Here is a 14,638-nt window from a genome sequence, read left to right on the forward strand (position 1 = left end):
ATTGCTATTAATTTGCACCATTGGTATCACTATCTTCTTTATATCTATTACATATCTTCCACTGTATAAAAAAAGGGAAGAAAAGTACGGATGATGAAAAGATGATCAAGGAGAAAATGGACGAAAGAGAAGTAAAAGAAGAGGGATAAGAAGATGGATTCTTGGTAACCTACTGTCATGTTTTTTCTTTTTTTTTATATAGGGTTTAGTCACCAATGCGTCGATTTGTAGGCTTACCTTACTTCACCCAACCCTTTTAAAAAATTAACTGTTTTATCTTTGATTACTACTATCATGATTATCGTTATCACCATCGACGACAGCTACAAAGACAGCGCACAACGACGACAAAGACAATGACGACAAAAACAAAGCAAAAATAACGACGACAAAGACAACAAGGACAAAGATAACGACGACAAAGACAAGGAAAACATCTACAACTACACTTACAAATGCAACTCAGCTGATATTGCTTTACTAACAAGAATAGTACTAGAAAATTACTTCTTTTCTCAAGATTACTCAAGGAAAGAGGTAACCAGGTCAGGTCAGGTAGGCCTTCAAAGTGACCCCCGCCCCACGGTGACTTGGCGCTTGGGAAACCATCTGTATAAAATTATCATAAAGCAAAATAGTAGTAGACGATATAATCCTAGTAATCAATGGGTTTATGCATTGTTTCTTTCATTAGTGTTTCCATTTATGTACCTCAACTTTTCTGTACAGTCAGTAATGTGTGTGTGCTTCTATGCTGAAAATAGATGTTTTTCAACATTTTTAAGGATAGCTCCATCGAGAGGATTATTCAGTACATATCAAAGCTATGTACAAGCGACTGTATAGTATACTTACTAGCAAAGGCTTCATAACTATACAGTATGTGTATAGCTCATATAAGCAAAAATTTTTTTCTAAATCTTGATTTTATAACAGTTGATCAAACACGCCTTAATGTTTTATTTTCATTCGTTCTCATTCCTGTTGAGGATACAAATCTTATGCATTTTTTTTTTTTTTCAAACTTTCTTCTCACCAGTCTGTCTGACAAAAAGGATAAGAAATAAAAGTTCCATTTCACTGCCCTGCTATTTTATTACTATAAACCATTCTGCTCACCCTGGCTGACAACAAGTAAGTTTCCATGCAACTGCAGAATGAGAGGGAGGAAGGTTGCCATGTGTAGGTCAATTTAAACACTCAAAATGCCTTACCCGTCAATTATCATAATCCTGAAGATTATTCTTTTAATATTATACAATACTAAAGCTGTCAAAACATTCAATCAATTCATGGACATCAATGCCTGTCTGTTCAACAAAATTAATTTTAGGGGGATAGCCTGTAGTAAATATTTTCATGGGATTAACAAGTAAAGTTTGTGATACAGGTCACCTTATCAAAAGGGAAGTTTTTTTTTTCTTCTCTCTGGCCAACGCAACAACAATGAATGTAAAAGCCACGATTAACGCCATGCTTCTACTATATACAATCCGAGGTAGTCTCCATACCTCAAGCTGGTGGATTCATCTGGGGATGAAAGAAGCACACGGTCGCTCTTTATACATTTACGACAGATTCCATCTATATGTGTATATATATTATTACCTCCAATACAAGACTGAAAAGCATCTTACCATTTAAATGTGTTTTTTCCTTCAAAGATGCATGTAAAAAATTATAAAATGTTGATTCTCGTCATCATTTTTTTTGTTTTGTTTTGTTTTCAATAAACTGTTGCACTTTCTACTATTGCTTATACAGTATGTTTCTTTTGTCTGGTCTTTTTCTTGAAGACTGCTCACAGATAAAAATTAATGACTATATCCAAGTAAACCCACTGATAACGTACACTTCAGTGTCCTAACAAAATCTGTACACCTTCAATACACACACAGAATAAACTCAGAAACAGAGTTCAAACTACAAATTCCTAGGAGCACTAAAGTAATTCAGTTACATGAATAAAAAAATAAATAACAGAAATAAATACGGAAACATGCTACCCGGTATCAAATAGGATCTGTCCATTTCTCCACAAACACCTGTTTTGGTTCAGCGTCATCATAATCGTTGGCAAAACCCAATCTGGCTAATTCACAAGACCCCTCCAAAGTCTCCAGCAAACACTGGGCGAACAAGGAGTATACACAAGACATAAAGGGGAAAACATACATACACACACACATATATATATATGTATATATATATATATGAATACTGTATATACACACAGTACATGACCACCTCATCCACTATCACACACAACCTTTTACATTCTCCTCTCTCTTATCACAAAGGTACAATATAATGAGAAGTGGTAGTGAAAACCCCCTGAGAACTGCTGTCATTTACATAATAAATACAAAAATAGTCGTCGCACTGACACCACTACCATCCCCCCACCTCGCATGTCCACTGCCGTCCTTTACAACCCCCATTTCTGCGGCCCAATAGGCACCGCAGTGGAGTTCTGTTTTTGTCTTTTTTTTATTTCCTTTTTTTCAGCATTTTGGTTTTTTTTTTATCTTATAAAAATAGTCATGGTAACTGCTTAGTACTATGTAAGCATGTGGCTGCAAATGAAACTTCATGTAAAAGACTTCCATGATTAAAAAATAAAAATGATATTCTCCACAAGCTATCAACTCTAGATTTCCACTTTGACTTGATACATTTCCTTAGGTTCTCAAAATTAAAAAAAAGCAAAATTGCAAAACGAACTCTTTAGATAATATCCTTCAAAAGATTCTCTAATCAATTATACACAATCTTATTCACACAAAAAAAAGAAAGTGATATAAGAACAAAACAATATACATATAATATTATGCACTGTCAAAACTGTCATTCTCCTAGTAAAAAGAAAGGCAAAACTTTTATACCTTTTTTTTTTCTTTTTTAATGTCCATATAAAAATTATCAAATGAGTAACAATATTCACCTGAAGAAATGATCTTGATAATGCAACATACAATAACCATTTGATGGTTAAAAAAAAAAAACTATAACAATAAAATTCAAAGTGTTAATAATGATGATAATACACTTACAAGTTTCTACTATCCTTCTACAAATCTCCTCTCTTCAGACTTAGCCAGAGAAGCAAAAAGTTCCTGCAAAACAATGCATTTGCAACCCAAGAGCCATTTGTACTGCTATGGTTGTAACTCTCTGTTTCTCTCGCAAAGTTGAAAGGGATGGCATTATCATACATCACAATTCATCATATCTAGCTAGTGTATGCCTCTGTGCATGAGCGTATGCCTGTGCATATGGGTTCATGAATATCCTTAATCACTTGCATTGCCACATGTGTGAGAATTAATAGTGTGGTTCTATTCCTTTAGCAAACAAGGTCCTTTTTGAAGGATGATCACTATTTACATAAACTCCAACCAAACATCAACATTATTTCATAATCACAAACTCAATTTGTATATACTTTTCCTACTCACAGAGATACCACTTGATACAAACTTTTCAGTAACAGAATACTAGTTTATTTCTAATAGCACCTTGTACACCGAAACTCAATACATGATATGCAATAAACTCTTCCAGAATGAGTGTTTATGCAAATGCTTCTCTCTCATGTTTAAGCTGCAGGTTTTCCTTTTCAATTAGTAAGCGAGTGAATCCCTGTCACCTATGACCAATTCTTACGGACTAACAAAAAAGCAACGCAGAGCGAAATGTGCATCCTATAGTTGAGTATTTATCCTAGACCTTGTTAATTCTTTTTTTTTGTAATACAGGACTTGGTAGAGGGATCTTTCCTTTATACAAATCAACTCTTTCCTCAAATTAAGAGAGAAAAAATAAATTAAAATTCGTCTTTCCTCTTTCAAAGTAAGAACCACTTGGCAGGCACTGTAGGATTAGAAAAAAAAAATCAAATGAAATAAAAATACGGTAACAACAATAAGCTCGAATACGCTCTACACCTACGTAAAATGACAGTCCAAAAAACTAACGTGAGCATAAAGCAAAGGCGCTAACATGTATACAAGATTTTGGTTTCCTGGCGGGAATTAACACTTACGTAGCCTACGTCACTAGGTCCTCCTACCACAACCGAGAAAAGGCAATATCTTACGGAACACAGCATGGAGGAAGGGATACGTGGTATGATGACAATGGCACAATTAACTATGTAGACGGGAGCTGCTGAGCCCTCTTGATGATACTAATGACAATGATTACAATAATAAGTGATAACAGCAATGAACAAATGTTATAATAATAATTATAACATTAACAAGAACAAAAATTAAATGTCAATATTATCACAATAACAATAATAAAAAGAAAAGAAAAAAATAATGATGATGACAATAACAATAATAATAATAAACAGCCAAGTACTCACCACCAACTACTAATGAAAAGCTTATAAAAAAAAATATATAAAACTCTTCCTCAGTCGCCGGAGTCGGCACCGAACGCCATACAGAGCAGGGTTTCCGCAGGCCAATGGTACCTCTACCATTTCGTTACACTTAAACTTCTTGTTTGTTTGCCCCCCAAGGGATTCCTAATTTTGCTGCTCTCTCTCTCTCTCTCTCTCACTCTTTCGCTTTTTCTCTCTTCCTTTTTCTCACTCGCTCACTCTCCCTATCTTACTCTTCCTATTTCTTTCTTTCTTTCTTTTTCTTTCTTTCATCCTTCATCTATTTCTTTCTTTTTTCTTTCTTTCTTCCTTCATCCATTCCTTTCTTTTTTCTTTCCTTCATTTTCTTTCCTTTCTTCTCCCCTTCATCTTATTTTCTTCCTTTCTCTTTCTATCTTCACCTATTCCTTTCTTTCTCCCTTTCTCACTTTCTTTCTTTCTTCCTTCCTTCCTTTTCCTCTTTCTTTCCTTCTTTTTTTTCCTTTCTTCTTTCTTACAGTCAACCTATCAATCACACACTCACTCTCTCTCTCTCTCTCTCTCTCTCCAAAGCACCAAAGCCTCACCTATACAAATATGTCTAAATTCTTCTGATCAAATAAACAAAATCTACATAATATACATTTAGAAACAATGCCATATATCACACTTGCCTTAACATGGCAAGGAAATTGCCAATTTTAGCTTCTCTGTTCTCTGTTAGCAATGTGTGGGAGGGGAGGGGGAGAAGAATTTCTTTTTTAAATCTACAAGTGAGTCGCAGCAATTCATATACATGTTCAAAAAGGAGAAAAGGAAACATTTCCTTCCTCATTAGCAGCACTGAAGATGGGGAATACCTAATATCCTAAAATTCCGAAGAAAGAACAATTAAAAAGGGGGAGGGGGGGGAGACTTCCTCTGTTCCCTATTCTCATTCTCCTCCTGTGGATCCAGTTACAGAAAAATAACCTTTTCAGAAAGTTTCGGAATCCTCTCATAACCTCCACTTTTCCATTACATTAATTGTGCTATATATAATTTTTTTTAAATGACCTGGTTGTCTCAGGAACTTTTGGAAACGGGGACACAACACTCATCATCTCACTGCACTTTGATCTCTTAATATATTTTCATATACAAGCTCTTTAGAGAAACAAAAATCAGCTGAAACTATATACAAACTTAATCTCTCAGTTACTATGTATAGTAGGAAAACAACGTGCTTCTCACTTTACCGGAGAAAACAGGAAATAAACAGCAAATAAAAAAGTAAGAAATGGCAGACCAAAATGAGTATCAGGTAAATTTTTAAAAATCAATGAGAAAGAGAGAAAAAAAAAGTGAATTTCATGGCAAAAATTTGACACTAAATTACACATTGATAAATAAAATTAGAAAAAAATAATCACATGTTCCTAACCAACACTACAGGTCAGCTAAACACAGATACTACAGAAGTAAATGCTATAAAACCCCAAGGTCATCGCATCTTTTTCTTCATGGCTTCGCGCAAGAGCGAGTCAAAGTCCCCGTGCGCCCCACCTCTTCCCATCGATCCACCCATGTATGACTCGCTCTGGGCATCTGCAACGGAAGGAGGTCTTGGTCAACAACACTACACAGAACAAACGGGCCCAGAAAGCATTAAAAACATACAACGAAAGGACAAAAGGACCCCCTCCAAGAAGACAACAATAACAAAAAATATAATTATATATGAAGAAATATATAATGACAATAAAAATATCAAATTCAGCCTCCATTTGCTTACCTAAGTCTGAATACTGGACTTTGCAGAAGGCTCGTCTCCCACCAAAGCATAGGTCATAGTGAGGGAGTGAGGGATCCTCATTGCCATTCTCAACAGCCTGGTAAGCTTCATCCCTGTTCTTAAATGTTACAAACCCATAGTTGTCCCTGTAATAAAATTGTATCTTCAATAAACATACAATACACAGAAGAAATTAGTATCCAATATAAAAAATACAAGGCCTTAAACAAATGACATACACTTCAAATTCCATAAAAATAAACAAAAACATAAGAACTGATATGACTTATCAGAAGTATCTAAAACCATATAAAATTAAAAGGATGAAATAGTTAAAAACGTATGCAACATCAAGAAGTGTGGTTAGTTCCTTTAAAATTTATATAAATAAATAAAAATAATAAATTTTTAAAAACTAGTTTAAGCACAAAATGCTTACCCATGTTCCCTAAAATGAACGCTTATGTCGACAATGGTTCCATATTTTTGGAATCGTCGTCGCAGATCTGCTTTGGTGGTCCCTTCAGTAATGCGACCGATGTATATCACACGACGCTCTTCGACTTGCCTGACTCTATCCTCGTCCTCCTGAGGATAAGTGAAAACTGTTATTACCTGTTCTGAATATTTGAGTGTGTGCATGTAGCATAATTAGAACCACTAGTACCCATCTTTGTACATTTTCCTAGATTAGCAGAGCACAATCAATGCCAGGTGTGAAAAGATGCCAATAATACATTCAACTTCTCTAATATTATATATATAATGGCTAGAGTTTGAGACTTTTGTTGTAAAATCAAAGTCAGTTCAAAGAGTTTGAGACATTTTAGCTTCGTTTCCATCTTACCGGTCTCCTTATTCTAGGTGGGAGTCGAGGGGGTGAGTGCGATCTTCTGTTCCCCCAGACAGGCGAGCGTGAACGTGTGACTCTGCTGTAACGTGAGGAAGAACGCGATCTCGAGCGACTGTGAGATCTTCGTCTTCTGTCACGACTTCTAGAGAATCTACGAGAATATCCCCACCTGATGATTTGAGAAAAAAATTTGGTGAATTTTCATTATGAAAAAATAAATAAATAAATAAAATAAAAAAATAAAAAATACATAAAATAATAAAATAAAATAAAATAAAATAAACAGGATACTTCAATTTTGTTCCAATTTCAATTTCAATTGTAACAAAGCAAGTGATAGTTTATTTCTTCCCCTAGCTACTGAAATATCTACTTAAACATTAGAGCATTTGCTAAATAAAGAGCAACACATTAATTCACCCCTCAACTCACCTGTCTCGTGTTCTGGTGGACCGAGACCTTGACCTAGATTTTGAGCTTGAGCAAGAGGATGAGCTACATGTGGATGAGCATCGCCCCTTTGACCTGGATCTCGACCTGGACCTGGACCTTGACCTAGACCTTGACCTGGACCTGGACCGTGACCGTGATCTGGACCACCTTCTTCTGGAGGAACTGTGTGGAGATACTGACGAGTGGGAATTTCTGTGACGCCTTCTTCTCTTCCCACGTGAAGATCTGTGTTTGCGAGATAGGTGGTTCTTTTTAGGACTCTTACTTCGGCTTCTGCTTCGGCTAGAGGACGACCACCTTCTCATTGAGCATGTCCTTGAGCTTCTCCTTCTACTATCACGAGAACTTGTAGACCCCATACTGCTGCAGGAGGTTGGCTGGACGGGCAACATTGTCTTTTCGGGCGTCCTGTTTCCTGCACTATAGACTTCAGCTGCCTTCTCTGCCAGCTGGTTCACAGGAACCTCTGGATCAGAATCTCCCTTTAGTTCACCTTCCTCTGTGTCTTCCTCTGGTTCTAGTGTACTGACAACATTGTCCTTTGGTGCAACCTCTGTCTTTTCCTCTCCTGTCTTAGCCTCCTCCATCTTCTGGACCAAATCAGACACTGGGAGGTCACCCTGCTTTGGTGAGGTCTGCACAGAGTCGGTGTGGTTAGGGGAGGGGCAAGTGCTGCTCTGCGCACTTCTTATTCTCTGCCGGTACTCAGAGAGGTTGAGCTTCCGTTTGATTTTCTTCACCTCTGGTTTATTGGTAATAACTATGCTATCTGCATCCTTTTCCTCATTTTCATTCTCATTCATCTCTTGTTCATCTTTGGGTTTGACATTGCCAATGTCAGTCATGTAGGCAGGTATCTTGTCATATACATCCTCTGTGTTATCATTATTAGTTTTGAGCTTCTCCTGGTTCTTCCAAACCTCATGTCTACTGTTCCCATCCTTCCCTTCCTTCTTGCGTTCCTCCGTTTCCACACTCGCATCACTCACATCTCCTGACTCCACACCACTGTCCTTCTTACCGCCATCATCATGCCCATCATCCGAACAGATGCTGGCTTTCTTTGACTGGCGTCTCGAGATTGTGGTGTAATAATCAGGGAGCTTATTCAAGCATTCATCATTCATCCTATCACTGGAGTCCTGTTTAGCATGATTTTGTTTGTCTGGAGAGAAGCAGTAGTCATGATCTACCGGAGGAGGGACTCTTTCATCTGTTGCAGTCTGTGGAGAAGGAAAAATATTAAATACAGGCTTAGAGTTGAATTTCTTTAGTCACTGCCTTAAACAAGAAACTTTTTGTATATTTTGGTAGTACAAGTCTTAATCACAAAGATAGATAAGTTATTGTTACCAGACGACAAGATATTCACTTGGAATCTATTAATGAGTAACAGCAAAGTAAAAACTGGTAATATACCTGTAAGGAAGAGGTCTGGGGTGCAACACGAAGGATTTTATTGCGATTGGTAGTTCCCTCTGTTTGTCTAGCCCCTCGCCCTTTGCGCAGCACGGGTGGCTCCAACAACATCTGCGTACTTTTGCGTTTCGTTGATGCTGAAAAAGTTTATCAATTAGACATCAGGACTTCACAGGAGCTAAATCAATTGGAAATGCTCTTCTTTTGCACATGCAAGCCCAAAAGCAGGTTGACATTATTAGAAAATGAGTGTTAAGAATGATATCAATTGTGCATTATTCACAAGTATAGGCAGAGTAAAATAAAAATTCAAAGGAAGGAAAGGAAAAGAAGGGGAAAGAGAGGAGGAAAGAGAAGGAGGAGAGAAGGAGGAGGAGAGAGGAAGGAGGGAGGAGAGAGGAAGAGGAAGGAGGTGAGAGGAAGAAGAAGGAGAGGAGGAGGAAGGAGGAGAGGAAGGAGGAGAAAGAGGAGGAGGAGAAGGAAAGGAGGAAGGAGGAGGAGGAGAAGGAGAGAAGGAGGAGAGGAGAGAAAGAGAAGAGGAGGAAAGGAGAAGGAAGGTGGAGAAGAGGAAGAGAAAAGAGAAGGAGGAGAAGAGAAGAAGAGAAAGAAGGAGAATGAGAAGAGGAAGAGAGAAGGAGAAGAGGAAGAGAGAAAGGAAGAGGAGGAGGAGAGGAAGAGGAAGAGAGAGGAAGAAGAAGAAGAAGAAGGAAGATGAAAAAGAGAAGAGAAAGAGAAGGAGGAAGAAGGAGAAGAAGAGAAGAAGAGAAGAGAAGAAGAGAAAGGAGGAAAAGAAGAAGAGAAGAACGAAGAACAATAAGAGAAGAAGAAGAGAAGGAGAAGAGAAGAAGAAGAAGAATAATAAGAAGAAGAACAGAAGGAGAAGAGAGGAGAGAAGAGGAAAGAGGAAGAAGGAGAAGAGAAGAAGAAGAAGAAGAGAGAAGAAGGAAGAGAAGGAAGAAGGAAGAAGAGAGAGAAGAGAGGGAGAAGGGGAAGAAGGAGAAACAGGAAGAAGAAGGAGAAGAGAAGGAGAAGGGAAAGGAGATGCCCAGGGGGACGATACCTGGCACAGAAGGCCCCTTGCTCTGGGGTCCTGAACCCACAGCTGCCTTCACTTGCTCAGGAGCGCTGCTGGGGCCATCCTTGCCCCCTTCGCCCGAGGTCTTGTTGACTGCCTCGGAGGCCTCGAACTGCGCCAGGAGGCTGTCCAAGTCACCTGCCTCCAACACTGGGGAAGGATATTTGAAGGTTAGTATTACAGAACATAATGAAAAAGTTGCATGGTGTCTCTAGGCAGCTTAAAAAATATCCATGAAAGGAGAGGAAGAAAGAAAAAAAGATGCAAGGAGGGAAAAGGAGACAAGTAGAGAAAGAGAATGTATACAAAGAGAATATATATATATATATATATATATATATATATATATATATATATATATATATATATATATATATATATATATATATATATATATATATCTCAACAGGTCCACCCACCTGGAGTTTTTTCAGTCACTGTCTCAATGTCGATCTCCTCATCCTGCCCTCTCTCTGGGGTCTCTGTCTTCACTGCACGAGTCAGGGACTGTGGTGTCACCTGGAGCTGTGGCAGAGGCACAAGGGATCCCGACTCGTTTACCACGGCTAGAATGATTGAGCCAGCTGGCAGTTTCACTTCTTTGCCGTCAATGCTTAACGTCCGATTGCCCTGCAGAGCCTGGACCGACTTCACCTAGAGTGAGGAGAGGCATGTATTAAGTAGGATTGCTTGGCCACACTGTGTACTTATAGAAATATAAAAAAACAATGGGAATGAGAAAGAATGTATCAATCATCAAAGTATTATCTAATAAAATTAATATTAACAATAAAAATAACAATAATAATAATGATAACAATGATAATAATAATAATCAATAACAATAACAATAATAATAATAATAATAATAATAATAATAATAATAATAATAACAATAATAACAATAATCTCACTAACCATAACCAAATATATAATCATAATTTCATGGAGGAAAAATCCTACTCACATATTAAAAATGGCCATCTTTAATAAAGGAGACTATTACAGAAAAAAAATATACTCGGTCTCACTTGCTAACTAAATCACTCTCTCATCCATTCTCTCAACCTTCTTGAATAAAAGCAAACATATGTAAGTAACAAATTTGGCTCTATTCTAAGGATATTATAAACCAAAGCATTAACTCTTCATGCTAACTAGTTCTACAAAAACTAAAAAAATAATTATAATAATGAATAAATCAAGTGCAAGAACTACCCGGTTCTAAATGAGATTTCCTCACTTTCTTTACAGTTACCTATTAAATACACGAATAGGCTATCAAACTGAATGATCTAAAACGTCCTCTTACAGATCATTCACATGCTTTAGATGAAGCCTGAAAACATCTATAAACCCTACGAATGTTGTGTGGATACCCCTAAGCACATCAAATGAAGGAAAGCTGTCAAAAGCCAGGCAGGCTGTTTTGCCATTCCTTTTACGGAAGGTACATTAATCAAAGAGTAAGACAAAATGTTGTGCAGATATAAAAGAGATGCCAGGAATTTTTTTCTAAAGTTTAAAAAATGGAGTTGATCACATCTATATACCTTTTTATGCCCTATACATACTTACCATTATTTCTAGCAATTACTGAATTCAGCACTGAATTCCAAAATTTAGAGAAATCAGGAAACCTAGCTAACATTTCTTCTAAAGAAACCATTAAACACTCCTTGTGAGGGATCCAAACTACAGATGTCTAGATATGTGTAAGTCAGCCAAAACTAGCGTGAACTTCACTGCTCACTCATGTCCCCATATGAAGCAGTGTGGGGGGACAAGAAAACAATATCTACGCAGATGAATGCACGGCGTCCTCTCGCATCGCACACCCTCACCTTGCTAGGGAGAGTGAGGCGCGTGATGCTCCCTCCTCCAGCAGTCCCTAACGTCCTCCCCACAACAGCACCACCACCATCACCACCACTTCCACCACCACTTCCACCAAGTTTCCCATCACTTCCAACACCACTGAACCTGACCACTACCCGCCTGTGCGATACCACACTCACCTTCTCACTAATGACCTGAGCATTAAGTCCACTTAGGTCAGCCACAGATTTAGAATTCTCCAAACCTGTTTGGAAGGGGTAGGGGGGGAGGGAGCAGTTAGTTTGAGTGACTCACAATTTCCATATTAAGTTCTCTGATCTAAAAATGTAGGTAAAAATTTCACGATTAAATATATATTTATCATGGATTGGCATCAATTGTGAAATCTTCACAAAACAAATGAAAAAAGAAAATACCTTTAAGTGGCTCTTCTGTAGGAACTGGCGGACTCAATTCCTTGAGTTGGGTATCCACAGCCTGAGTGCCAACATTTTCTATATGGCTGTCAATCAGGGCACTATTTTCATTGATGGCAGATGCCTCATTTTCTAAAAGATTCAAGTACTGGAGGTCCTCTTCTTGCAGGACAGGTGAGCTGCCATCTTTGGGTAAAAGTATTGATTCAGACACCACCTCTTCCTTTACCAGCTGATTCAGTTCCTCTTGGCTAAACTGGGTATCAAGCAGATGTTCAGCCAACAATGTGGAATCATCAAAAACACCTGCAATTTCTGTCAAAACATCCTCTTCCTTCACCTGACTGGAGTCTGCGACCTCATCCTGTAGGAGAAAAAATTACAATAAAATCTTTAAATGAAATTGAGATACATTTAACCCATAAAAGATAACCACACTATTTCTGTTCACGTAAAAGTGAAGATATAGGCAACCTGTATCAATATTCCATAGGAAGCTACTTAATGATTGTAAATTTTTAAAGTCTCACAATGAAAAGTGATCTGCAATTCTCAGTGTCTGATCAAAATTATTCCTATGTAAATATTACAAAACAAAATAACAACAAATAAAAATTCTATCAAACCTTAATCAGAAAAGTCATCCTAGCACTTGCAAAAAAAATAAATAAATAAATAAAAAATAATAAGGTACAAAACATTAAGAAAATTAACACAACATCTCAAAATCCTTTCAGTGACCTACCTTACGAGTGTTGAGGAGGAGGTCCGGTGGCACGCAAGGCCCAGAGACAGAGCACACGGACTCTGAGCGCTGCCGCCTGCCTTTGCCCACCATGGACAGCGAGACGACCTCGTCCACAACCAAGTCCTCCTCATCTGATGCCTGTGGATAGCAAGAAGGGACATTAGCTTCCTATTAGTATAACGACATGTTGGTATACTAAAAATGGATCTTCCTGATGTTGATGGGGATTTAGAAGTTCTCCAACCATACTAAGCTTCCCTTTGAGAACATCGTAGCTGTCTGCTGTGGGAGGTGATTTGCTTGGTAGTATGAACAGAACCAGTTTTATGAATGAGAGAATAAGTAAGAAAACAAAAATGAAGAGAGCATAAGTAAGGAAACAAAATAAAGAAGACAGCATAAGTAAGGAAATGAAATGAAGACAGCATAAGTAAGGAAATGCAATGAAGAAGACACCATAAGTAAGGAAACAAAATGATGACAGCATAAGTAAGGAAACGAAATGAAGAAGAGAGCATAAGGAAGGAAACAAAACGAAGAAGACTGCACAAATAAAGATACAAAATGAAGAAGAAAGCATACATAAGGGAACAAAAGGGAGGACAAAGCATAAGTAAGGAAACAAAAAGATGACAAAAGAAAAAGCTGAGAGAAGAAAAATGATGAGCAAATATGATACAAGACAACAAAATGAAGGAGAATGCACATCTGATTTCTAAATGATAATGTGAAAATAAATGAAATATATACTATATACAAACATGTAAATATACGAGCATCATACTTTTTGAGGTGAAACGACAATCATACATATTATAACTAGAATGGTTCAACTGCCCATAGGATAATCCATGCAGTTTTCCTTTAGATAACCCTTAGTACCAATTACAACCATCATTACTACAACACTATTGACTACAAGTAATATTTTCACTATGTTTATTCTCAATGAAAATTCAAGTGTATATGATATGAGCATATTTACAATTAACCATCAAAAAATTGTTGGGCAATACCAATGCAAAAGAAACTTAAGATCACTAAAAATATGACTAAAAAGAGGAAATAAAATTAGCATACACTGTGTATATTCCCTATGATTTAAGAGAATATAGTACATTTTCCACAATTTCATGCAGGGTGAGAGAGAGCGAGAGGAAAAGCTATCAGTAGCAGCCTCAGTCTCTCCCAACCAACCAAAATACCCAAGGCTGCAATGAATGGGCAATCCTCGGTAAAAAATGACATGGCAATCCGTGGCTGCAATTGAGAGGCAATCCAAGACTGCAATGCCAGGGTATCTGACAAGGTATTCCATGGCTAAAAGGACAAGGCAACCCATGACCGCAATGACAACACACTGAGCCTGGTTTCCCACCAAATCTACGCCAAGGTCTCTGCCACCAGCACTTCCATACCATCACGAATACCGGTCGTGGTGGTACCAGAAGGCGCGAGGGGACACCTTCTGCTACTGAACTAGAACTCGGAATGAGAAATGGGTTTTCAAAAAAATAGTAATACCTCCTCTCTGTCCTGCTTTTCTGCTAAATTGTACATCAACTCTGTTAAGAAATCGTCATCTGAAGTTCCCTGCAAGAAAACCAGTTGAAAATGTGTTAGAGGGAAAGCAAACCTACACCCATACACACATTTATACATTCATGTGTATGAGGGGGGGAAATAATA

General features: G+C 37.7%; 1 protein-coding gene across 1 annotated transcript in view; it reads right to left on the reverse strand.

The window, feature by feature from the left end:
* Window positions 1-1,075: 1,075 nt before the first annotated feature.
* LOC122262844 (uncharacterized) overlaps window positions 1,076-14,638 on the reverse strand; it is a 15,937-nt gene continuing 2,374 nt past the window's right edge. Inside the window, exons 2-13 of the mRNA XM_086549159.1 lie at window positions 14,474-14,542; window positions 12,947-13,087; window positions 12,202-12,565; window positions 11,791-12,029; window positions 10,366-10,600; window positions 9,902-10,096; window positions 8,872-9,008; window positions 7,432-8,675; window positions 6,994-7,168; window positions 6,586-6,734; window positions 6,147-6,292; window positions 1,076-5,959 (exon numbers count right to left, since the gene is read on the reverse strand). Coding sequence (XP_086405285.1) covers window positions 5,856-5,959; window positions 6,147-6,292; window positions 6,586-6,734; window positions 6,994-7,168; window positions 7,432-8,675; window positions 8,872-9,008; window positions 9,902-10,096; window positions 10,366-10,600; window positions 11,791-12,029; window positions 12,202-12,565; window positions 12,947-13,087; window positions 14,474-14,542 — 3,198 coding nt within the window. The 3' untranslated portion in view covers window positions 1,076-5,855. The remainder of the gene's footprint in view (window positions 5,960-6,146; window positions 6,293-6,585; window positions 6,735-6,993; window positions 7,169-7,431; window positions 8,676-8,871; window positions 9,009-9,901; window positions 10,097-10,365; window positions 10,601-11,790; window positions 12,030-12,201; window positions 12,566-12,946; window positions 13,088-14,473; window positions 14,543-14,638) is intronic.

This window comes from Penaeus japonicus, unplaced genomic scaffold, assembly GCF_977035675.1.
Source record: "Penaeus japonicus unplaced genomic scaffold, GWHDUDI00000001_assembly GWHDUDI00000021, whole genome shotgun sequence".
Lineage (NCBI taxonomy): Eukaryota > Metazoa > Arthropoda > Malacostraca > Decapoda > Penaeidae > Penaeus > Penaeus japonicus.